Consider the following 25,127-nt stretch of genomic DNA (forward strand, 5'->3'; position numbering starts at 1 on the left):
ATCAACAGTGAACAGGGGCCTTTGGGAAGACTCACCCACCCATCTAACAGAGGAGGAAGCAGGGGACCTGGCTTGGGGAAAGATTAGAGGCTGAAGGAGTGGATTATGCTGATTTCAGACGGACTTTGTCCTTTTATTCTAGAAGCATTTACTGAACACATGCTGGATGGGAAATCCTGGGGGGAAAATCAGGAGGGAGAGACACTGTTGAGCAAGACCCCAAAAGTCTAAAGAGAGAGAAACCTATCTAGCCAGAAGAGCTACAGTGCGAAGCTAAGTGTTGCCGGGCAGACATAAATCAGCACAGTGATGTGAATTCTGTGGCTCCTGGCCAGGGTACTCTGGGTGTGCCAGGCCATCAACTGACAAGAGTAGTAGGTAACATTTCGGCCTCTTCGAAAACCATGCCCAGCCAGGGGTGGTGGAGCCCGTGAGGCTTTCTTTCCGTGTCCCCAGCCAAGGCCAGCACCCAAACACTGACAGACCACGGGCAGAGACTGGCCGGTACCCAGTAGGTGCTCATGTCCGCTGAGAGGGTGAAGGCAAGGCTCGTGTGCTCTCCTGGGAAGCTCTCAGGGCCCCAAGATGCCCAGACGCAATGCCCCTTTCAGACGGACGGCTTCCCTCCTCTCACCGGGAACATGGGAAGGACAAGGCAACGGGCCAGGAGGGGCCGGAGGGACTGCTGTGTGTACAGGGCAGAAGACGACATCCTGGGATTTCGGAAGCTGCCTCTGAACCAGTTCTCCCACGACATCATCCTCCCAGGCTGTGGGACCGTTAGACTGGACGGAAGTCGGACTCTAGCCAAGGGGATGTTCCCAGATGTCATGCTTTCAAACAGGACCCGCCCTGAAAGGCAGGCAGGGACAGGCCTGCACCAGGCGAAGCACTCAGGATAGTGTCGTGGCCTCCCCTGGGCAGGGGCCGCTGGGTTTCCCTGGCACAAGTGCACACGGACACCAGTTCGGGAAAAGACAGCAACCAGAGGCCTGGCCTCGGGCCTGGGGGTGGGGGTTCTAGGAAGGTGAAGGACAGGGGGTGCAGCCCTCACTGCCCACCCCCACCCCATCCCAAGTAATGCATCCTGGCACCTTCCCAAGCAGTCTTCCCAAGACTCCCTCCCTCCAGAATTAGGGCCCTTTGGCCAGTTCCTCCCCGGGAGGCGGTTTCCCAAATAGAAACGGAGGCAGGATGTGTGGGAGCCCCACGCCGACCTCGGGCGGTCCCCGGGGGCTGCGGCCCCCTTTCCGCGCTCCTCCAGTCGGGCGCCTCGGCGCCTCCCTTACCGCCCTCGGCGCCCCCACCTTGAGATAGTCGTTCTCCGAGCGCAGCTCCTCCAGCTCCCGCACGAAGCCGCCGGGCCCGCAGTCCAGCATCTCCTCGGTGAGGTCGGAGAAGGCTAGCGAGGCGCTGAGGGGCAGGCGGCTGCTGCCCACCGACGACGCGGCCACCGACGGCTCCTCCGGGGAGGCGGGCGGCCGCGGGGGCTGCTGCGCGGGCGGCGCGGGCTGGGGCGGCTGCCCGGGGCGAGCCCCCGCCGGGCCCCCGGCCGCCGACTCGGCGTCGCTGCTCAGCGCCAGCTCCAGGCCCAGCAGGCGCGCCTCCTCCGACGCGCAGTCCGACACCTCCGAGCTGCTGTCGGTGAGGCTGGGCGGCGGGGGCGGCGGGCGCGGCCCGGTGCCGGGGCGCGGGCGGCCCTTGGCGCGCACCCCGGAGCGGACCCCGGCCACCCGCGTCCCCGCGCTCCGCGCCCCGGGCGCCGCTGCGCGCCCCTTCTTGTCTGGCCGCGCGGAGGACGCGGCGCTGCAGGCGGCGGCGGCGCCCGGGCCTGGGCCGCGGCGGCCCTTGGCCAGAGACCAGCCGGCCACGTCCTTGGGCCGGGCCGGCGACGGCGCGCGGTGGCTCTTCTTCCTCTCCGGGGCGGGCGCGGGCGCGGGCGCGGGCGGGGGGCCGCAGCCCCGGGCCGGGGGCTCCCCCGCCGGCACCTCCATCGCGGCCTCCCTCGGCCTCAGCGAGCGGCGCGCATGGCCCGGGCCCGCCCGGCCTCCGCGCCCCTGGGGAGGGTCCCGGCGCCGCTCCGACCGCCCGGGCCGCGGCTCCTCTCGGCCCAGCTCCGCCGCGGGGCTGGGCTCCGGCCCCGACCCCGACCCCGACCCCGACCCCCGCCGCGCCGGCTCCCCGCCGCCCTGCGCTCGGAGAGAGCGGCCCGCCCGCCTCCAGGCGCCCCGGCTGCGGCTCCGGCTCCGCCCGGCGCCCGCCCCCTCGGCCTCGCCGCGCCCCCGGAGTGCGCCGGGGCCCCGGCTGCCCGCGCGCCGCTCGCTCCCTCGGGCTCCGAGTCCGGCTGCGGCCCGGGCCCGGGCCCCGGCCCCGGCCCCGGCTCCGCCCGGCGCGGCCCGCCCCCCGCGCAGCCCCGCCAGCTCCCCGCCCCGCCGCCTCGGCTCGGGGGCGCGCGGCTCCGCGAACAAAAGGCGGACGCGGCGGGAGCGGCAGGGAGGGACGCAGGCTGCGAGCGAGGGAGGGATCTGCGAGGCAACAGCGACCCCCTCGAGGGTCAGGCGGGCCGGGGCTGCCGCGGCCCGGGCTCCCGCCGCCGCCGCCGCCGCCGCCGCCGCTCCGCCGCCGCCGCCGCCCCCGCCCGCCCGGGGGACGAACCCGGCCGACGCGCCCCTGCGCCCAGCGCCCGCGCAGGGGCCCCGGGAGCGGCGAGCGAGGGGACTCCCCGGCGGAGGCCGAGCCGCCCTCAGACCGCAGGAGCCAGCATCCATATACACCGCCGGCGCCTCGCCCCTCGCGGCCGTGCGGAGCGTGCGCGAACTCCGCCCCCCTTAACCTCGCCGGGCGAGACCGACCATCCCATAGTACAGATGCGTAGACTGAAGCGAGGGAGCACGCGCCGTTAGCCCAGAGTCGGGCCCAGCGCGGATGGGGCCCGTGACGCGCTCTGGTTCTTCTGCCTCGGCCTCCCTCCCACGGGCCTGCGGACATGCCCAACTCTGCGCACCTTAACCTGCCGGAATCTCGGGCACTCCTGCTCCAACCCCGACCCGGTCTCTGGCTCCGCATGGCTAAAATGGAGGCGTCCCATTATGAGCCCGGCGATGCTCTGGGAGTAGGTTCCGGCCCCGGCGGGGGCTGGCGCAGACTGAGGCAATTGTCCTGATCCCCGCACGTTCCCTCCCCGGGGCAGCCCCAGACAACCCCCGAGCCCTGGCTCTGGTGGTTTCCGCTCCTTCCTTCCAGGGCCGTGCTTCTGGCTCTGTTGTGGGTTTTCCCGTGTCTGCCGCCCCTTCCCGCCTCGGTGCACTCCCCTGCTCCTTGAAGCTACTCTCCCTCACCGAGCCACCGCTGGGCAGAGCCCGTTTTAAGCCCTGGGCTGCCCCACGGGTGGGCACCCATTCTCCGGGTGGCACCTCCTTGCCACCTGGGGAGGGGGCAGGGTTATGTTTACCCCCTGCAGTCTCTTCTTTTCCCGGTTCCTGCCTCCCCTCCTTTTCCTCCACCAGCCGATTTCTCCTTCCTCTTCCCCCCACCCCCGCATCCAACCCACCCACCCCCCCATCCTGTTTCTCCGCCTCCTCCTGCTCTTGACACTCAGTTGACACCAGGTCTGCTTCTTAATTTCTATCCCACCTCCTTCACAGTGGGGAATACCGCGGTATGCCTTCTCACCTGAGACGTGGCTTCACCCTGATCCAGGTGTGTCCAGGTGTGTGAGTGCCCCCTCCACCCTCAGGTGTTTCCTCCAGGTGGTTCCACAGAGCCACATGGAGCAGGGCCACTTAGCAAGTTCTCCACAAAGGCTTCTTTAGACATTCCCACCACTCCTGGGCAAGGCACCACCTCCCCTGTTTGCCCTGACTGTCCCCTCACCTAGTCCATAGGCACCAGGTAGGACAATAAGTGGACTTGTCATTGGTGCATTCCTGACCTCATGGAGCACGCAGTATAGGGGGGAGATGGGCCACTGTAGATTCATCACAAACAAGCTGGTGGTGTATAGCACAGGGCAAGGGCCAGAGCAGGCCTTCCCAGCTCCTGGACCTCAGAGTCCCCATTTGGTCTAGTCTGATGCAACAGATGACAGAGTCCTTCCAGCTCTGATGCCTCCATTTCTTGTAGGGTGGTCCTTTTGTGGCACAGAGATGCTATAGAGTTCTCAGAAATGGTTTGCCTTCTCTGTGTTTCAGTTTCTTGTGGCTGACTGCATTTTCCAAAGAGAGGCACAGCAACATACAGCCCACCCCAATCACCCTTTTTACGGTGTGGCATTGACACTCTTCCAGTTGAGCAAGGGGATCTATATCCCCTCCCCTTGAACCTGAGTAGGCCTTTGTGACTGCCTCAACCAATAGAGAGTGGCAAAAGTGATGCTGTAACTTCTAAGGTTAGCCCATAAAAAGCTACTCAGTGCTCTCCTGAGCTCACACTCTCTTTCTCTCTTAATCCACTCACCTTGGAACCCAGGCCCCATGTTGGGAGGAAGCCCAGGCCTCACAGAGAGGTTAGTAAAGGTGTTCCAGTCAACAACTCCAGCTCTGGTCCCTGCTAACCACCGGACATGTGAGAGAGTGGACCTTCAGATGATTCAGCCCCCAGCTTTGGCACTGTCCCAGATGATGCCAAGTAGAGCAGAAATGAGCTGTCCCAAACTGCAAAATAAATATTGTTGTTTTAAGCCACTAAGTTTTGGGTTAGTTTGTTACACAGCAATGGATAACTGGAATGCTTGTCCAAGGTCACACAGCTTGGAAGCAACAGAGCTGAGACTGATTGGAACCCAGGGACATCCAGTTTCAAAGTCTGTTGTGCTGATGGGCAATGTTCAGCTCACACACACAGTGTATAGCAGTGGATGCTATCTAAAGCTCCACTCAAGGAACACCTGGGTGGCTCAGCAATTGAGCATCTGCCTTTCACTTAGGATGTGATATCAGGGATCAAGTCCTGCATGGGGCTCCCTGCGAGAAGCCTGCTTCTCCCTCTGCCTATGCCTCTACCATTCTCTCTGTGTCTTTCATGAATAATTAAATAAAATCTTTTTTAAAAAAATTACAAAAATATAAAGCTCTACTCAAGAAGGAATGAAGCATACAATGATTATAAGAATTTTATATCAGATTGTAAGAAATGATGCCAATTACTCAGTGGAAAAACAGGTAATTTCCTCCCATTCAAGCTGCTAAATTGACCACCATGATGAAAACTGAATGAAGACTAAATCCTGGAAAGCTTCAAAGAGGAGGTGATTTTTTTTTAAACTAAAGGGTGTTTTTTCTTTTTTCATTATACAAATCATGAAAGAAACAAACCACTGGCTGAGGGAGAATTAGAGGAATTAGTAGGGGACCCTGCTTTATTTTATTTTTTTTTTAATTTTTTTTTTTTATTTATTTATATAGTCACAGAGAGAGAGAGAGAGAGAGAGAGAGGCAGAGACACAGGCAGAGGGAGAAGCAGGCTCCATGGACCGGGAGCCCGACGTGGGATTCGATCCCGGGTCTCCAGGATCACGCCCTGGGCCAAAGGCAGGCGCCAAACCGCTGCGCCACCCAGGGATCCCGGGACCCTGCTTTAAATAGTATAGTCAGGGAGGCCTCACTGAGGAGGTGGCATTTAAACTGAGTTATTAAAAATAAATAAACTGAGGGTTTTTTTAAAGCCCTATAAAATTAAAATAAATAAACTGAGTTATTCAGGGGCACCCGGTTGCCTCAGTCAGTAAAGCATGCAACATGTAATCTCAGGGTTTTGTGAGTTCAAGTCCCACATTGAGCATGGAGCCCACTTAAAAATTAAAATGTTTTAAATATTTTTTTAATATGTATACATACAAATTGAGTTATTCAAAGACCCAAAGTAGAGATACCTGCGTGGCTCAGTGATTGAGCGTCTGCCTTTGGCTCAGGTCATGGTCCCAGGGTCCTGGGATCGAGTTCCGCATCGGGCTCCCCATGGGGAGCCTGCTTCTCCTTCTGCCTCTTTCTGTGTATCTCTCATGAATAAATATAAATAAAATCTTTAAAAAAAAAAAAAAGAGTAAGAGAATTTCAGGCAGAGGGAACAGCGAGGGCAAATCTCTGAGGCAGAATAAGCTTGATAGATGTTGAAGGAAGTGAGAAGGTCGGTGTGACTGGGACTCGATGAGTGATGGAAAGTTAAAGGACAAGTTAAAGCTGGAGTGAAGCCAAGGCATGCCCTGGGCAGGGGCTTTATTCTTGATGCAGCAACAAGCAATTGGAGCCTCCAAGCAGGGGCATGACATAATCTAATTTGTGAGTGGGTTTTGGGTTTTTTTTTTAATTTGTATTTTAAACAGATCACTCTATTTGGTCTGGAGTCCTGAAGAGTCATCAGCATTCAAGCATATTTAAATCCTCGCGACCAGGTGAGGTCTTATTGGGAGAGCATCTATAGAGAAAAGAGAAACTGGTCCACAAGCAGGAAGTTAAGAAGTCCTGATTCTGGAAAGTGACTTAAAGAGGAAAAGCTACCAACAGGAGACTGAGAGAGAGCACCCAGTAAGGTAGGAGAGAATACACAGCGATGCGTTGCAGGGAGGTCAGGAGGCTGAATGAAGTGGGAGGCATCCCTGGGTCAGGGGTCTGGCAGTGGAGACGCTGCAGGAAGAGGAGGGCAGAAAAGTGCCCCCTGCCTAGCACCACTAGGAGACTGGGGTGGTGAGGACAGAAGTCAAAGGGAGTGCACTGAAGAGTGAGCAGGCTGTGGAGGTGGAGTGCAGAAAAAAGAGAAATGGAGCAGTTGGGATGGGGACCATCCTGTGGAGAGAGAGGGAGAGAGACAGAGAAGGAGACAAAGAGGGATCAAGAGATGAGGGCTTGGCTTTTGAAGGGAGCAGGGGACTTACCTCCATCATCCTGGAGGAAGGATGGAAGGCATGGAGGAGGGGGTACCTGGGTGGCTCAGTGGTTGAGCTTCTGCCTTCAGCTCAGGGTGTGATCCCGGGGTCCTGGGATCAAGTCCCACATCGGGCTCCCTGCAGGGAACCTGCTCCTCCCTCTGCTTATGTCTCTGCCTCTCTCTCTGTGTGTCTCTCATGAATAAATACAATCTTTAAAAAAAAGGTGGGGGAGAGGGGGAGCCATGGAGGAGATGTAGGGGCTTCTGTCTGGAGGGTGAGGGGGCTGCTGCTGATGGCTTCTGTTTTCTCAGGTGAGAGTGAGGAGACCAAGGAGGGCAAAGACTTCAAATCTCAGAGAACAGAACTTAGATTTCCCAGGACATGGGGGGAGGTGAAGCCAGTCCACCCAGTAGGCATGGGGTGTTTTCTAGAAAGGACTCTAGTCAAGTGTATTTCATACAGCTGAAACTGTGAGGTGCCTAGGATTTTATGTCCTCTTTCCATCTACCAGAGGGGCAGAAACATTTCCCATGCATTTATAAACTCTTTGCAAGCATCACTTTTAATACTTAGAAATAATCCACGGAATGGATGTTCCAAGAATCACTTAACCTTTCCCCTTTTTATTGGACATTCAAATTGTTTCCTGGCAATAATATTGGGAGTTCTGAGAGAGGCAGCGTGTGGTCTGGAAAAGAAAGGAGAAGGCGAGCTTTGAGCCAGAGCTGGGATGTCTGGCACTCTGGCGCCTAGAATCCCATCATGGGAGCTTTTAGGGGCCCTATTATTGGATTGGTGTTCCTGACAGGTCATATTCTGGGTTTTCCTGGACACAAGAACAAAGAATGAGACAGCAAAGCAAATCTCACTGGCTTCTCAAAGTGCCCAGTGGTTCAGGTCTTGAGCCTGAGGGAAATAAGTTTGGAAAAAGGGCCAGGTATGTATGACCCCTGAACCGTTTACAATTCAAACACATATTGCAACAGCCCTGTTTGAGGTGGCAACAGGGCCATTTATTTGCCTGTTTTCCCCATAATACAAGGCTTTTCTGCATCCCACCCTTCCTGGAGGGGGCATCGCCCTAAGAGACCTGGACTTAGAATATCTGGGACTCAGGTCCTCAACACAAAGCTCAGCAGAGAGGGTGTCTTTCAGCTGTGTGAGAATGAGGCAGGCCTCCAGAGACAAGGGGTCCACCCACCCAGCAGAGGCCAGGAGACCACTTGGTGGATGTATTCTCCAGTGGGCACTGGCCTAGGTGGAGACTGCTTGTTCTGGGATTAGCTGAAGCCCCTTCCAACTTGAGGATCTGTGATTTGACAACACAGCATTCACTGAATCCTACTTTGTTTTGAGTCAGGGACAGAAAAGTATCCTCCCAACACACCCCCGTGGACGAAGTGCCTACTGTGTGCCAAACACTGGACTTCCCGTGCGTGATCTCACATACTGTCACAACAGGCCAGTGAGGAGAGAGTCATCACCCCATCTGAGAGAGGGGAAACAAGCCAGGGCAGAAAAGGATGTCTTCTCTCTGCCTCCCAGCCTCGGGCTTCCCCTGTAGAATGGAGTGATTGATGGAGAATCCCACGGCATTGCCTTTTCCTGTAGCATCTGTACCCGATAAAGAAAGGTTCCTAATGGTGGGCTCCAGGCTCCAGGTGGTACCTGGTAGCTGTGGTGAGAGGAGTCCAAGAGCCAAGAAGTTCAGTGTCCTCCATCTCTTTGGACTGGTGGGGGCCGAGCTGGAGGTCAGAGGGTAACAAGGTCTTGTTTGTGTATATTTATGGGATTTGAGTTTCTGATGGACAATAATCCCTGCCAGGCTTCCCAGCTGGAACGGGAGTGGGCATAAGGCCAAGGCCAGACGCCCTCTGGGCAGGTATAAGAGCTGGGGAGGAGCGCCTGGAGCCTGGCTGGGGCAGAGGTGCCAGCCACTGCCAGGGGACCAGGGTGCAAAGCTAAAGCTGCTTCGGACAGACTGCCAGGTGGAAGAGTTGGTTCTGGAAGTGGCTGTCTCTGGAGAGCCTGGGAGATACGGTAAGGAACCATCTGGCTGGACAGGCTGGGGGAGGTTGCCAGAAGCCAAGGCTGTGCAATGCAAGAACATTTTTCCCATTCCTGCCTTTTTCTTCCCCATTGAGCTACTTCTTCTCCCTACTAAGTGACCAAGAGACCATCTGTCCAGAGGAGCCCAGGTGGAGACTGAGTGGGTATTTAAGTGTCAGGTATTTAAGTCCTGAATTTCTCAGAGGTGGTATTGGGAGAATAGCAATAAGCACTATCATTTCCCCAACACTCACTGAACACCAGGCACTGTGGGTTATCTCATCGAATTGATAGCAGAAGAATGGAGGCTGGACTTAGCATCCTAGTTCTTCAGGCATTATCCTTTTTTTTAAAAAAAAAGATTTATTTATTTGAGAGAGAGCATGTGCACAAATAGGGGGAGGGGCAGAGGGTAAGAATCTTCAGGCAGATTCCCAGCTGAGTGGGGAGCCCAATGTGGGGTTCCATCCACGAGCCATGAAATCATGACCTGAGCTGAAACCAAGAGCTGGACGCCTAACTGACTGAGCCATCCAGGCATCCCAGGCATTCTCTTCTTTCACTCTTACAACAGCCCTATTAGGTGGTTGTTAGTATTTTACAGAAGAGGAGGCTGAAGCACAGAGATGTTAAGTAACTTGCCCAGTGTCACATAGCAAGGAAGTGGTATAATCAGGATTTGAACTCCCTGACTCCAGAGCTTGTACTTATTTTTTATTTTTAAGATTTTATTTATTTATTTGAGAGAGAAAGAGAGGGCATGCACACAAGCAGGGCAGGGGCAGAGAGAGAAGCAGATTCTGGGCTAAGCAAGACTTAGGACTTGATCCGGGGACTCCAGATTGTGATCTGAGCTGAAGGCAGACACACAACCAACTGAGCCACCTAGGAAACCCAGAGCCTGTGCTTGTAACCACTGTGTTATACTAGTGTGGCTGTGATAAGTTTCTTCCACTCTCAGAATGGTAATTTCCTTATCTGTAATTTAAGGTCATAAAACTTGGTGCTCAGAAATATATTACCCAAAGATTCCCTAAAGATAAATTGAGATGGGTCAGCTTTAAGCCCTGGGAAGCCTTGTTGGAAACATTATCAAGAATTATGGGGGCACCTGTGTGGCTCAGTCGGTTAAGCATCTGACTTTGGCTCAGGTCATGGTCTCAGGGTCCTGGGATTGAGCCTCATGTCAGGCTCCCCACTCGGGGAAATCTGCTGTCTCTCTCCTTCCCCTCCTTGTGCTCTCTCTCTCTCTCTCTCTCAAATAAATAGATAAAATCTTAAAAAAGAGAAAGGAAGGAAGGAAGGAAGGAAGGAAGGAAGGAAGGAAGGAAGGAAGGAAGGAAGGAAGAAAGAAAGAAAGAAAGAAAGAAAGAAAGAAAGAAAGAAAGAAAGAAAGAAAGAAAGAAAGAGAAAGAAAGAAAGAAAGGAAGAAAGAAAGAAAGAAAGAAAGAGGGATCCCTGGGTGGCGCAGCGGTTTGGCGCCTGCCTTTGGCCCAGGGCGTGATCCTGGAGACCCGGGATCGAATCCCACGTCGGGCTCCCGGTGCATGGAGCCTGCTTCTCCCTCTGCCTGTGTCTCTGCCTCTCTCTCTCTCTCTGTGTGTGACTATCATAAATTTAAAAAAAAAAAAAAATTAAAAAAAAAAAAAGAAAGAAAGAAAGAAAGAAAACGAACTATGAGGGGGTGATTGCCTGGCTCAGTCAGTGGAACATGCAACACTTGATTTTGGAATCATGAGATAGAGCCCCATGTTGGGTATAAATATTACTTAAAAAAAAAAGAACTATGTGTATGGCCCCACCTTTTTAAAGATTTTATTTATTTATTTGAAAGAAAGGCAGAGCTAGAGAGAGCAGGAGCTGGGGGGAGGGGCAGAGGGAGAGAGAAACAGGCTCCTCATTGAGCTGAAGGCAGATACTTACCTGGCTGAGCCACCCAGGCACCCTGTGTATGACATTTGATCCAGCATTCAACTTTTGAAATTTATCATAAAGGATATAATCAGATTTACGAACAGGGAATTTCATTACAATTTTGCTTATAATCACAGAGAATTAGGAACACACAAAATGTCCAACAGTTGAGGAATAAATGATACATCCTATGAGGAAAACAATATGTAGCCATTAGAAATCACATGTTCAAAGGGTGCTGAATGTCACTGGAGAATTCTCATTTTTAAGTGGAAAGGTACTTTTAAAAACTATACATAAAAGTATATGTGTGTATATATATATGATAAATGAAAAAAACTGGAAAAATATACTTAAGGGTTGAGAGTTTATCTCTGAGGGATGAAATTATGAATATTTTTGTATCTTTATTCTTTTCTAGATTTCTCAAAAATTTTTTTTGATTTCTCAAAATTTCTATCATACACATGCCTTTTTAAATTAAAAAAAGGAAGATTATTTTTTTAAATGGAGCTGTTGTTTATTTGTTGTTCTTTTGGTTTAGTCTTGGCTCCTTTCAAAATTCTGTTATAATACACTTGCTGGCTTTGAGAGGGAACTGAATTGCCGGCAGTGAGTACTGTGAGGGCCTCTGAGACTCTGAGATGATCTGGTATAACATGTTTCATGTGGAAAAACTGAAGCCCAAGGGTACAAGGGACTTATCCAAGGTCAGAGAGAGAACCAGAGGCTCCAGATCCCCAGCCTGGAGCTCAGGCATCTGCCCAAAGGGCCAGAATCCCTAGGCCAAGCTGCCAGAAGGGCAGGGAGATGGAAAGGAATCACAGCTAGAATTTACTATGTATGATTAATATGTGTTAGTTGCTAACTCCAGGTGAGGCCTTGAATGCTGAGGGTAGCTGACCTCACAGACCTACCCAGTGATGATTAGTCTTGGGAGTGACAGGAGAGAGAGCAAAGGGCAGCTGGGTGGCCTGGCACTAGCAGGGTGTGCCCCAGGCCTCTCCCTGTCATCTCTAGGCCTCACCAGCAGTGCTTCCTCCCCTGGGAGGTCTGAGGACTCTCACTGACAGCCGCCGGGCTCAGACAGAATGAAAGGTCTCCGTTGGCGTTACACTCGGCTGGTAAGGGGCCCAACTTGGGCTGGGGGACAAGCCAGCAAAGGTGGAGTAGGCTAGATCTCTGGTGGGGGGGCGGCTAGGATTGGACATAGATGGGTGATTTGTTCCCCTTCCAAGTCCCTCTCCAGCTGACCTGGAGTTCAAGAGTTCAGGAACCTGGGGCCTTGCCCCCTTACCCCTTGGTCCTGAGACCCTATGGAGCACAGATGCCTGTCTCCAGCCAGATGGAGCTCCATCCAGAAGCCCCACTCAGCTAGGACCCCCTTCTTAGGCTTGAACCTGGAGAATAGGAAAGAAATGTCCTCATCATTTCTCATTCTCTAGGAGGCCTCTCCTTATGAAAAGTCTCCAAGTCATTGTGTACAGGCACGTGTACACACACATACACACCCTCAATCATACATTCTGGTACAGACTGGAAGCTCAACTGAATGAAGGCATAAACCAACACACATCCACCTGACACACACACACACACACACATATTTATACAATCCCAAATCACATTCATAAACACGTTGACAGGCAAACACACAAAGTTACTCAACACCTTCTCACATTGATTTTGCCAACACAAGTCTATTTGAAGCTGACACACACCTTCACATGGACGATCACACATCTAACACAAACCTGCATGTGCCTTCTCAGCTGCTTCACACTTGTCTCCCTTGACTGACAGAAGCCTCTGGCCCTCATTTTCTTTCTTTGTAAAATAAGGATAGTAAGGAGCATGTTCTTAGGATTCTTGGGAAAATTCAGGGAGGTCATGCACAGCAAGCGCTCAGCCAGGCCTGGTTAAGAGTGTGCTGATCAGCATTGGCCACTATGGGTGTTGGTATTGTTATGATTATTGATATTATTATCATTGTTTCAAGTACAGATGCACACAGTTGCAGCTCTCAGGGCTGGGCCAGGCTGCCACCTGCCCTTCTCTTCTGCCCCTGAGCTTAGAACTTGATCCTTGGCACCCACTCTGGATCTATAGCAGGCAGGCAGACAAACCACAGAGTCCATGGCCACATCTGATGGGCATGGGTACCTGTGACTTCCAGCTGGCAGGGGCCAGGGTGGTCTTGTTGGTCAGGGCACCAGCCTCCCCTGGCTGGGCTGGTGGTTGCAGGGGTCTGAGTGGGGGTGATGAGGCAGCCCAGGCTCTTGTGCTCTGGAGACATGGGAACTGGTGTCTCCTTGAGCCTCGACTCACCAGGCCTCTTTGTATCTTCATAGCCCAGTCAGGTGGAAGATGCTTTATCTGTAGAGAAGTGTGAGGATGAGGAAAAGGAAGAGGAAGAGGAAGAGAAGACAGCCCCAGCTCCAGCCTCAGTCTCAGCTCCTGCTCCTGAAGATCCTGTGGAGCCCCAGCTGGCAGAAGCCAGCCAGGTTCTCGGACCCTCGGAGATTAGGCAGGTTGGAGCAGTGCCAGGAGCCTAAGGGTACCCCGCTCCTTCCCTACCCCAGCCAGGTCCAGGGACACCCTAGGCTCATTCCTCCTACATCCCAAACCTATGGTGGCAGTGGAAGGATGAAGTAGGGAGGAATAGGGGTAGGGATTCAGCACCTCATCTATTCTCCAGCCTCTAGGGACCAAGGTTATCAAGGGGAAAGAGTCCTGAGGGAGACCTGACCTTGATTCAAATCCTGGCTCTGCTGCTTACTCCTGGTGTGGACTCTAGACAAGTTGCTTCACCTCCCTGAGCCTTGTTTTCCTCAATTGTAAAATGGGACTAACAATCCCTCTCTCTGAGGGCTCCTAATTGGCCCTTGGAAACAGTAAACTCCTCTGCCACCCATAAAGCACCATGCCTGGGTGAGTGCGGCCTATTCAACCTCATTCTTTGTGGCACCCTGAGGTCAGAGTGGAAGGAACAAGGGATGGGGTGGGGGGACAAGGATCATTCGCTCACCTCCAGCCCTATTCCTAGCTCAGCCTCCACCTCCCCCCAAGAGTCACTGGACATCTCTGGAGCCTGGCCTTCCGAACATCGAGAGATGGCTTCAGCCTGCGGAGCTTGTACAGGCAGATGGAAGGCCGCAGCGGGCCGGTGCTGCTGGTGCTAAAGGACCAGGATGGTCAGGTGAGCTGGGCCACAGCCCCAACCTGAGGCTCTGGGGGTGCCTGACCACGCAGCAGCGGGCCCTGCCCCAGGGCAGCCTCAGGGACAAGAGGCAGAGGCCATAGCCTGTCACTTATAATGGATGCTGAGGATGACATTGAAACCATCCCCCCTCAGAGTCATTCCTTCCTTCCTTCCTTCCTTCCTTCCTTCCTTCCTTCCTTCCTTCCTTCCTTCCTTCCTTCCCTAATTCATCCATTCGACACTTGTATACATACTATGCATCTTCCATGTGCCAGCTTCGATGTGGACAAGAGCCAGGTCAGACAGAAGGGGTTCCAGCTCTCTGGGAGCTAGAGGCCTAATAGGGAGGTGGGGCCTGAGGGGAAGCAAATAGTCAACTGGGAAGACAATTTATGTGGGGCAACTACACCTTAATGATCCATTTGTGCTTTGAAATCCCCCTGCTGGTGGGAGAACGGATCTGAGAGACTAAGAGTGAAAGCCAGCCAGTGAGGAGGCAGCCCCGGGAAGCGCCCACCTTTTACAGCAGGGACCTTGGGAGAGCGCTGTCTCAAATCCATGTGGTCTCGCCAATGGGGCCCAGGCTCTCTGGACAGGGGCCAGCTAGCTTCAACTGCTCTTCCATGAGAGGAATGTGTTAGAGCTGGGAGAGATCTCAAGGGTCCCTGAGGACCCTCATGTGGACAGGAGCTCCCTCCATCTTCAAGATGCTGATCAAGGACCGTCCTCCTCAAGGTCGGGGAGCTCACTTCTTCAGGATGGAGTCCCTTCCTTGGCAGAGTGTTGCTGACTATAAGGATGTTACTCTTTATATTAGGCCAAAACCTACTCCCCAGGGCTGCCTCCCAGTGATCCTGCCTCTGCCCCACCACACTCTGTAAAAGAGGGAAAACCTGCAGCCACCAACTACCCCACAGCGAGAGAATGGCTGAGGGAAATATGGTTCTGCTACATAGTGAAATATTGCCAAAGGCTGCTAAGAAAAATGATGTAGAGCCACAGCTATTAAAAGTGTTAAGTTTTTGTTTTTATTTATTTAAGACTTTATTTTTCTTTTCTTTTTTTCTTTTTTTTTTTTAAATTTATTTATTCATGATAGTCACACAGAGAGAGAGAGAGGCAGAGACACAGGTAGAGGGAGAAGCAGGCTCCATGCACCGGGAGCCCGATGTGGGACTCGATCCCGGGTCTCCAGGATCGCGCCCTGGGCCAAAGGCAGGCGCCAAACCGCTGCGCCACCCAGGGATTCCTATTTTTATTTTCTTAAGTAATCTCTATACCCAGCTTGGGGCTTGAGCTCACAACCCAAGATCAAGAGTTGCAAGCTCCACTGATTGAGCGAGCCAGGCGCCCCAGCTCTTGTTTTTAGAGTAAGATATGAATGGTACTCTTGGGCCAATGGAGAAAATGTTTTAAGAACTGGATATTAGGGCAGTCTTGGTGGCCCAGCAGTTTAATGCCACCTTCAGCCCAGGGCACGATCCTAGAAACCTGGGATCAAGTCCCATGTCAGGCTCCCTGCATGGAGCCTGCTTCTCCCTCTGCCTGTCTCTGCCTCTCTCTCTCTCTGTGTCTGTCATGAATAAATAAATAAATAAAATCTTAAAGAAAAAAAGAACTGGATATTAGATATTATGGAATTGCTGTTAATTTTCTGAGGTGAGATGGTCGAATTGTGATAGTACGTGAGAAAATCCCCATTCTTAGGAGTTGAACTATTTAGGGGTAAAAGGGTTGTAATATCTGCAAATTATTTTCCAACAGAACAGCAAAAAATAGAAGAAGAGAGAAAGTAAATATGGTGAACACATTTACAGTTTTGAGTCTACACGGAGGTTATCTGTACCGTGCTTTTACTTTTCTGTATGTTTGAACTTTTAAAAAGAAAAGTGAAGGGAGGAAGCAGCTTACAAAACAGATGTACAGGGCACCTGGCTGGCTCAGTTGGAAGAGCATGCAACTCTTGATCTCAGGGTCGTGAGTTTGAGCCCCATCTTGGGTGTAGAGATTACTTAAATAAGTAAAACTTGAAGAAAAAAAAAACCCCACAAACCCAGGTGTACTATAGGATCTGGTTTTCTGTGTAAGAATATATACACTGGCATTAAAGATGCTGGAAAGAAATGCACAAATATGTTAAGAAGAGTTACCCTGGGGAACAGAGGGGGAATTGCAAAGGGTTTAGTGTTTCTTTCTTCTTGTCTATAACTTCTAATACCTTTCTACAAGGATTACTTTTACAAAAGAAGTATATTTAAGAAAAAGTAGGAGGACACCAGCAAGAGTTCTTCCTTGGGGAGTGTCAAGGGAAAGGACACACATTGATGGGCCTATGCAGCCCTCCCTATGCCCCAGGTCTGTCCCAGACCCCCCGGGGTGCCCCTCTAGGTGAGTCTGTATTACTAAGCCTGGAGAGCAGGTTTGCCAGAGGATATCCACTCCCTTCCAGCTACAACAGCAAGTTCTTCTATTTCCAGATGTTCGGGGCCTTCTCCTCTTCAGCTATTCGACTCAGCAAAAGCTTCTATGGTACTGGAGAGACCTTCCTCTTCTCCTTCGCCCCACAGCTAAAGGTGATATTCCCAACCTTCTAGGGAGGGGGGAGGAGGGCTATACCAAAGATCCTGAGGTCCCAGTGGCCCCTAGCTCTATTCCCCATGTTGGGGTGCCTCATATCCCTCCATCTTTCCACAGAGGGAATATGTCAGGGCAGTGGTGGGCAGCACATCCCCGTTGGCCGGCCCATCTTCATTTCTTTTTTTTTTTTTTTTTAGGATTTTATTTATTTATTCATGAGGGACACAGAGAGAGAGAGACAGAGACATAGGGAGAGGGAGAAGCAGACTTCTCGTGGGGAACCTGATGTGGGACTCGATCCCAGGACCCCATGATCACAACCTGAGCCAAAAGCAGACACTCAACCACTGAGCCACCCCGGCGCCCCCATCTTCATTTCTTAAAATGCTCAGTAGGTTCCTGGCAACTACAGACTGGCTTGTAAAGGAAGAGGGGTATGGCTCACCTGATGCAGGCTGTACAGACAAGAAGTCTGTCCAAGTGCCAATAGATCTGTGGGTGTACAGGTAGGAAAATAAAGACAGACACATCCAGTGACTTCAGCCTTATGAAGTATGGGCTGAGGTCATCAGCTAAGAGTGAGGTCAGAGCAAACAATGTAAGGGTTGAGCAGAGAAAAGGTATCAAATCATCATGGGAGTGGAGAGGTAGGCCTATCAGAGAAACAGAAGGACAGGGTCACCTGGAGGTCTGTCTAAAGGCAAGCCAGTCCCCTGGGCACGCGTGTCCCTCCAGCTACATTTGGCTCCTTGAGTTCAGGCATGGGAGAGAGTGACTGGGGCTTTTGCCAAGCTGGTTGGACAGAGGGACAGAGGGGAGCGGAGGTTGACGTCTGCATCGGTAGGGAAGGGGAGCTGGGGAGGCTGGAGGACAATGAAACGAAGATGATAACAACAGTTGAGAGGTGGCTTTGAGGTCAGAGACTTGCAATAACGACACCCATTGAGCAATGTGTTGGATTATAAGATATGAGACAGAGACATTGGAAACAGACTGGTAAAGACAGATTCCCGGGTGTGAACACAGGAGACAGTGGCTGGGGTGGGGGTAAGAACACCCCTGGATTGGAAAAGGAAAGGATGGGGGGCACCTGGGTGGCTCAGTGGTTGAGCATCTGCCTTTTGCTCAGGTCATGATCCCAGGGTCCTGGGATCGAGTTCCTCATCATCCTCCCTGCATGGAGCCTGCTTCTCCCTCTGCCTGTGTCTCTCCCTCTCTCTGTGTGTCTCTCATAAATAAATAAGTAAAATCTTTAAAAAAAAAAAAAAAAAGGAAAAGGAAAAGGAAAAGATGATGGCAGGCAGGGGATGGGTCCGTGTGGGTGGCAAAATTCACCAAGGACAGTGGCAGGAATTAGGAAGGAGGGAAGGATGGTGAGCCAGAGCTCAACACTCTAATGCATGGTGATTGGTGACAGGGAGATGGGTGGGTGACAGAGACAAGACAGTGGGGGAGTCAGATGGTGCTTGCTGCCAGAGAGCAGGGCTTTTGAAGGAGGGAGGGGAACAGTCCCCAGCATCTCTCATCTAAAGCTTTTCCATCTCGGAGCTATTTATTGAATAAAACGACCGAGCACTTGGCACGAAGCACACTACTTTTACGACTCATAAAAATAGTAGCAGCTAACTGTACTAGTTTACCACCCGCCAGGCACTATTCTGAGACTTCCACAAATTAGCGCATTTAATCATGACAACATTCCTATGAGGTACATACTATTATCAGCCCCATCTTACAGTTGAGGAGGCGGAAGCACAGAGAAGTTAAGTAACTTGCTTAACCTCACACAGCTAGTCAGCGGGGAGGATGAGATGCAGAAACAGGCCCCGGCGCTTGAACTTGGCCGCAGCACTACACTACCTCTCTAAATGACAGATGGAGATGCTCTCGGGCTCGCAGAAGAGAGATGATCACAGTATAGAGCTATAGGTGCTGTGGAAGCAACCCCAAGGAGGAGCACCTATATGAAAAGGGGTGAGATGATCAAAGGAGACTTCCTAGAGGAGGAGCTTGTTGAGTTGGGTCTTGATGGACAAACAAGATCACCAGGTGATGAAGGGCGTAGGGAGCAGTCTTCTTGGGGCGTGTGCAAAGGTGGAGTAATTGAAAAGAAGACAATGCCCATTCAGGAACCCAAGAGACATATATCCAACTACTACCCTGTTTCCACTTGGACTGCAAGCATGGCATTTTAAGCCTCCCAGGTCCCAACCTGAGCTCCTGACTTTCCCCCACAAAATCTGCCCGTCCTGCCATTTTCTGCAATGAAGTTAATGGCACCTCCAACTTTCCTACCACTGAGACCAAAAAATGTTGGGGTCTTTAACTCCTCTCCATCACACCCCACACCTGAGTCGTCAATGAGCCCCGATGGCTCTGCCCTTTGTCTATATCCAGAAGTCACCACTTCTCACCATGTCCTTTGCTGTCACTTGGTTCAAGCCACCATTGCTACTTGTCCTTGTTCCTGCTGTAACCGCCTAATAGGTCTCCCTGCTTACACTCAGTCATCACAATAGCAGGTGTTCCTCTTAAAAGGTAAGTCAGGGATGCCTGGGTGGCTCAGCGATTGAGCATCTGCCTTTGGCTCAGGGCATGATCCTGGAGTCCTGGGATCCAGTCCCGCATCGGGCTCCCTGCATGGAGCCTGCCTCTCCCTCTGCCTGTGTCTCTGCCTCTCTCTCTGTGTGTGTCTCTCATAAATAAATGAATAAATAAACAAAATCTTTAAAAATAAATAAATAAATAAAAGGTAAGTCAGAGCATGTCACTTCTTGGCTCCAAGCTGCCAATGGCTTCCTTTCTTGGAGAAAAGCCAGTATTTTTTTTTTTTTTAAGATTTTATTTATTTGAGAGAGAGCACAAGCAAGGAGAGACAGAAGCAGACACCCCACTGAGCAAGGAGCCCCACATGGGACTCCATTCCAGGACCCTATATCATGACCTGAGTCAAAGGCAGATATCCAACTGCTGCTAAGCCACCTAGGCACTAGGCCAGTCTTTATTTTTTTTTAATCAAAAAAAAATTTATTATTAATGAGAGAGAGAGAGAGAGAGAGAGAGAGAGAGAGGCAGAGACACAGGCAGAGGGAGAAGCAGGCTCCATGCAGGGAGCCTGACGTGGGACTCAATCCCTTGACTCCAGGATCAGGACCTGAGCCGAAGACAGGTGCTAAACCGCTGAGCCACCTAGGCCGCCCCAGGCAGTCTTTATAATAACCTACAAGGCCCAGGGTACCTCTGTGGCTCAGTTGGTTAAGGATTTGCCTTGGGCTCCAGTCATGATCTTGGGGTCCTGAGATCCTGCCCCATGTCGGGCTCCCAGTTCAGAAGGGAGCTTGCTTCACCCTCTCTTCACCCACTCCTGCCCGCCCCCGCCCCCCAGCTGATGCCATCTCTGATAAAAAAAATCTTTAAAAAAATATAATAATCTACAAGGCCCTACATCTTCCGAATCTCTCTTATGTTGTTTCTTGATATTTTTCCTTTCCCTCACTCTCCTCTAGCTACAATGAGCTCTGAGCCAGTCCTGAAACATGCAGGCCTGCGTCTGCCTCAGGGCCTTTGCATATACTGTTCTGCCTCAAATGCCTTCCACTGGATCCCATGGCTCAGGTCTCACCTCCTTTAGGATTCTTTTTTAAAGATTTTATTTATTTATTCATGAGAGACACACAGAGAGAGACAGAGACAGAGACACAGGCAGAGGGAGAAGCAGGCTCCATGCAGGGAGCCTGACATGGGACTTGATTCTGGGTCCCCAGGATCAGGCCCTGGGCTAAAGGCGGTGCTACCGCTGGGCCACCGATTCTATTCAAATGTCATCATCTCAGGCCATCTGTGACCAACTAATTTACATTGACAACATTCCATTCTTTGGGAATCCTTTTTGTCCTTCTCTACTTTTTTATACTTAGCACTTATCACCTCCTAACATACTATTTAACTTATCCACCTCCACCTTCTAGAATGGGAATCCCATGAAGGCAGGAATTTTTGTCTGTTAAATTCACCATTCTACCCAGTACATAAAACAGTGACTGGTACTAAATGCTAAAAAAAAAAAAAAAAAAAAAAAAAGTTGAATGAAATGAATTATTTTTACAGGGGCTGTCTTCCCAACTTCCTGTTATGGAATCTTTTTTTTTTTTTTTTTTTTTTTAATTGAGTGATCTTTGCCTATCTTTGGTCTCTTGGCACGTCTTGTGTTCTTCAGGAATTACCAATTGCTCCTTTTATTTTATTTTATTTTATTTTTTTGAATTTTTATTTATTTATGATAGTCACACAGAGAGAGAGAGAGAGAGAGGCAGAGACACAGGCAGAGGGAGGAGCAGGCTCCATGCACCGGGAGCCCGACGTGGGATTCGATCCCGGGTCTCCAGGATCGCGCCCTGGGCCAAAGGCAGGCGCCAAACCGCTGCGCCACCCAGGGATCCCACCAATTGCTCCTTGAGGGCGATTCCAAACAGTGCTATGAACAGAGTCTCTGTAGCAGCAACGTTTATCTTACTCCCTCAAGTTTGAAGGTCACATTCTTCAAGGAAAGTAGAGAAGGAATTGAATGGCTCTGTCTTTTCATGGTCACTTGTTAATATTATCTCATCTCTTCTGAGCCCAGGACTAATTTTGTATTAGTCTATTTTCTTGCTAAAAACCCCATGGTTGGGACGCCTGGGTGGCTCAGCGGTTTGGCGCCTGCCTTTGGCTCAGGGTGTGATCCTGGGGTCCTGGGATTGAGTCCCGCATCGGGCTCCCTGAGTGGAGCCTGCTTCTCCCTCTGCCTGTGTCTCTGCCTCTCTCTGTATGTCTCTCATGAATAAATGGATAAAATCTTAAAAAAAAACAAAAAAAACATGGTTGCTCACAGCATTTTTTTTTTTAAAGATTTTATTTATTTATTCACGAGGGACACAAAGAGAGAGGCAGAGACATAGGCAGAGGGAGAAGCAAGCTCCTCGCAGGGACCCAATGCGGGACTCAGTCCCCGGACCCTGGGATCATGACCTGAGCCAAATGCAGATGCCCAATCACTGAGCACCCAGGTGTCCCCATAGCATTTTTTTTAAACAACTAATTATGGGCAATAATGCTATACTCTTGTAGCCCTCTAAAAATATTTTTTATTAGCTGAATGACTCTTGAATAATTTATTCATTCAACAGACATCTATATTATGTCTTGGGAATATTGCTGGGAACCAACACAGCCCCCAGAGCTTACATGTTAGAGGCACAGGCAGTGAAGTGCTGGCATATGAACACAGTTCTCAAAGAGTGGAAATGCTGAGGAAAAGAAACAAGGCCTAGGAGGAAGGGCTACTTTAAACAGGGTGATCCAGGACGCTTCTCTGGGATGACATTCAGGCTGAAAGATGAGAAGTGGGCCATTTCAGGATCTGCGGGGAAGGGTATTCTCAGTAGAGGGATCAGCTACTGTGAAGGTCCTAAAGTGGAACTAGCTTTGGGTGTCCCAAGCATAACAAGGCCAGTGTAGCGAAGTGGTCAAGGAGGGAGAGAAGAGGTCAGAGGAAAGCAGGGGTCAGAGCAGGTCACACTGCAGTGTGAGGAGGGGCTGTGGGCAGGTAGGTGACAGGGGAAGCAGGAATGCATAAGGAGGCTGTGAGCAAGCGAGGAGTGAGTGTGGTGGGGACTGGGTGAGCACAAGTGGAGATGGACAGGGCAGGAATGAAGGTAGTCTGAGAGTCTCTTTGGGGTGGAGCCACAAGATTTGCTAAGGACCAGAGTATGAGGCAGCACAGGGAAATGGGCATGCTCCAGCGAGAGATGAGGAAACAGCTTGTGGCAGAATCAGGGTCCAGCTCCTGACCTGGACCTTCTCCGCTCTCCAGCTTTGGAAGCAGGATGCTGCGGAGAGTTCTGGTCTACTTCTAGAACATGGGGGGCTTTGGGGTTGTGGGAATTCAGACTAGAAAGCAAGAGGAGGTAAACTCGGGGAGGACAGAAGAAATTTCCAGAATCAGGAGCCAGGGTACTTCCTGATAGTGGGGCTTGGAGCTGGATGTTTCCTTCCCTCCACCACACTGCCACCCAGTGGTGTGGAGTCAGGCTGCAAGGGCATGACACACCCGGTAACCCAGCTTTTTCTGTCATCCCAGGTCTTTAAGTGGACAGGAAGCAATTCTTTCTTTGTGAAAGGAGACTTGGATTCACTGATGATGGGCAGTGGCAGGTGCGTGGCTCCGCCCTCCCCAAGTCTGGAGTCGGGGTAGTCTGTGTCTGGTCTCTCTCCCATCCGGAAATGCTGGGCTAGGCTGCCCCAGATGAGGCTGGTGGTAAACTTCCAGGCTTCTCCCTTCAACATCAGCAGCGACAGGAGGGGGGTGGAGTGAGGGGTGGGGGTGAGGGAGGGGGGCGGGGGGTTATCCTCCAAAGTGTTTAGGTTGATGACAGCTTTGTCTGAATGTATGTGATTTGGAGAACAGCATTCCTCCACATGGTTGTCTGAGGCAAGTCAAGGGATGGGAGGCTAGATCAGGAAACCGCTCACTGGAGGAAGGCCAGGCATCTGCCCAGGAACCTGGTGCAAGTGTGTGTACGCACGCGCGCCTGTGTGTTAGGAAGAAAAAGTTAGCCTTACTCCTGGTGAAACCTCCACATTCAGGCAGAATAAATCTTATCTTGAAGGCAAAGATGAAAGCAGTACCAGGCAAGTTCCTTGCCCTCCCAGCTGTCTGAAGAGCCTCTACTGAGTCAGTGTGGCACAGAACACACCAGCCATTGCTGATTTGCAGTAACCCACTTCCCAGCCCGAGCCTGGTTTGCCATCAAATGAGGGGATTAGAGTGGATGCTTTCTGAAGTAGTTTTTGGGCTGAGTCCATGCCTGAAGATTCACTCCTTCGGTTAAGCATTGCCATCTTTAAAATGTTCCACATGTTCTAAAACTGGATTGTGGTGATGGTTGCACCAATGTATATATTTATTGAAATCACTTAACTATAAAAAAAAGTGCTCCAAATCCTATGGGGGAACAACATGTGGAGTTCCCAATAATCTGGATAAATTGGTTTAAAGGAAGATTAAACAGACAAAACTGAGCTGTGGTTATGGTGAAGCCAAAGGCTGGTGGTGTAGACCTGGAAGGTCAACATCCAGGAGTTCAGTCATGCCAAGATTTTCCTCTTCTCTTTAGTGGCCAATTTGGGCTGTGGTTGGATGAAGACTTGTATCATGGGGGAAGCCACCCCTGTGCAACTTTCAACAATGAGGTGCTGGCCCGGCAGGAGCAGTTCTGCATCAAGGAGCTGGAGGCCTGGATCCTGAGCTGATGTCCCCATGGTGGGCAGCTTCCTAAAGCAACAAATGCTCAGACCTGCTCATGAATGCCATCTAGACCCTCTTTAGAGAGCGCTGCCCATTTTCTCCAAAATCTAGAAGACTGGCTGTGACCATACCTCTCTGTGGCCTGGGGACCCAAGACGGGCATGGAAGCAAATAATGTTCTCCTGGAGAGGTGACTCTGAAGGAGTGAAAGGTATTCACACCTCATCTGAGCAGCACAAAGTCCCTGATGAAATTTCTTTTTATTTATTTATTTTTTAAAGTAAGCTTCATGCCAGCATAGGATTTTGAACAAAGGACCCTGAGATCAAGAGTCACATGCTTCCCTGAGCAAGCCAGGCACCCCCTGAAACTTCTTTTTAGGAATTATACAACTAATACATGTTTATTGTAGAAAAAACAAAAGACTTAAAAAAAATTAAAATTGCCTAAAATTCAACCACCCCCAAAACATTAACATTTTCATTTTCATATATACCTTTCCAGATAATTTTCCACGGAGATGTGTGTGTGTATCTTATAAAAATGGGATTCTATTCTGTATGTTTTATTTATTTTTTTTTAATTTTTATTTATTTATGATAGTCACAGAGAGAGAGAGAGAGAGAGGCAGAGACATAGGCAGAGGGAGAAGCAGGCTCCATGCACCGGGAGCCCGACGTGGGATTCGATCCCCGGTCTCCAGGATCGCGCCCTGGGCCAAAGGCAGGCGCTAAACCGCTGCGCCACCCAGGGATCCCTATTCTGTATGTTTTAGAAATCATTTTAACTTAATACTATCAAACCACAGACACCTGGACTCAACTGGTGAAACTAATAGACTTCAGTAGCATCTTTTCTTTTCTAGTACATTGAACACTTCTTGTCTGCCACCAGTGTGCTGGGTGCTTACAAATTTCTAATTTCACAAGGAAGATATGAAAGCAGCAAATGAACAATATGCCTATTTTGATAAAGAAGTTGAATCTCTGTAGGTGGGGTCGGACCCAGGGCAGGTTAAAAAGGAGGAAAGAGATGTTTCCTGACACAAGAGCTCAGGAAATGAATAAACATCCGTATCCCTTCCTGTGACAATGCTTGCCTCCTGCCAGAAAACCAAGTAAGTCCTGCTAAATATCATCTCCTCTCCTGCAAACTGAATATAGCGTGGACATAGTCAGAAACGTCTGGTAGATTCCTAGAAACATTTCCTTTGCACAAAAGGGTCCTGATTAGGCACA

At 51.0% G+C, this 25,127-nt stretch overlaps 2 protein-coding genes across 11 annotated transcripts in view; one reads left to right on the forward strand and one right to left on the reverse strand.

The window, feature by feature from the left end:
* Nucleotides 1–3,118, reverse strand: part of SOGA1 (suppressor of glucose, autophagy associated 1) — a 76,422-nt gene extending 73,304 nt beyond the window's left edge. The window contains exon 1 of one of the 2 annotated variants that reach the window (XM_038572214.1): nucleotides 3,005–3,118. In XM_038572214.1, coding sequence (XP_038428142.1) covers nucleotides 3,005–3,088 — 84 coding nt within the window. In that variant the 5' untranslated portion in view covers nucleotides 3,089–3,118. Of the gene's footprint in view, nucleotides 1–1,307; nucleotides 1,995–3,004 lie in introns of those variants that run through there. The other variant, XM_038572213.1, reaches the window with a different exon arrangement.
* Nucleotides 1,629–24,450, forward strand: TLDC2 (TBC/LysM-associated domain containing 2). Of its 9 annotated transcripts, none has more exons than XM_038572234.1 (10): nucleotides 1,629–1,644; nucleotides 3,645–3,709; nucleotides 6,320–6,526; nucleotides 7,671–8,902; nucleotides 11,846–11,949; nucleotides 13,177–13,356; nucleotides 13,872–14,024; nucleotides 16,505–16,600; nucleotides 22,723–22,796; nucleotides 23,759–24,450. In XM_038572234.1, the coding sequence occupies exons 5-10, from the start codon at nucleotides 11,917–11,919 to the stop codon at nucleotides 23,892–23,894; spliced, it is 672 nt and encodes a 223-aa protein (XP_038428162.1). In that variant the 5' UTR covers nucleotides 1,629–1,644; nucleotides 3,645–3,709; nucleotides 6,320–6,526; nucleotides 7,671–8,902; nucleotides 11,846–11,916; the 3' UTR covers nucleotides 23,895–24,450. The 9 variants fall into 9 exon arrangements, with proteins under 9 accessions (XP_038428162.1, XP_038428161.1, XP_038428166.1 ...); XM_038572233.1 differs by lacking the exon at nucleotides 1,629–1,644 and adding an exon at nucleotides 2,735–3,112; XM_038572232.1 differs by lacking the exon at nucleotides 1,629–1,644 and having other exon boundaries at nucleotides 3,559–3,709; nucleotides 7,671–7,799; nucleotides 8,223–8,902.
* The last annotated feature ends 677 nt before the right edge of the window (nucleotides 24,451–25,127 follow it).

The sequence above is a fragment of the Canis lupus genome, chromosome 24 (genome assembly GCF_011100685.1).
Source record: "Canis lupus familiaris isolate Mischka breed German Shepherd chromosome 24, alternate assembly UU_Cfam_GSD_1.0, whole genome shotgun sequence".
NCBI lineage: Eukaryota > Metazoa > Chordata > Mammalia > Carnivora > Canidae > Canis > Canis lupus.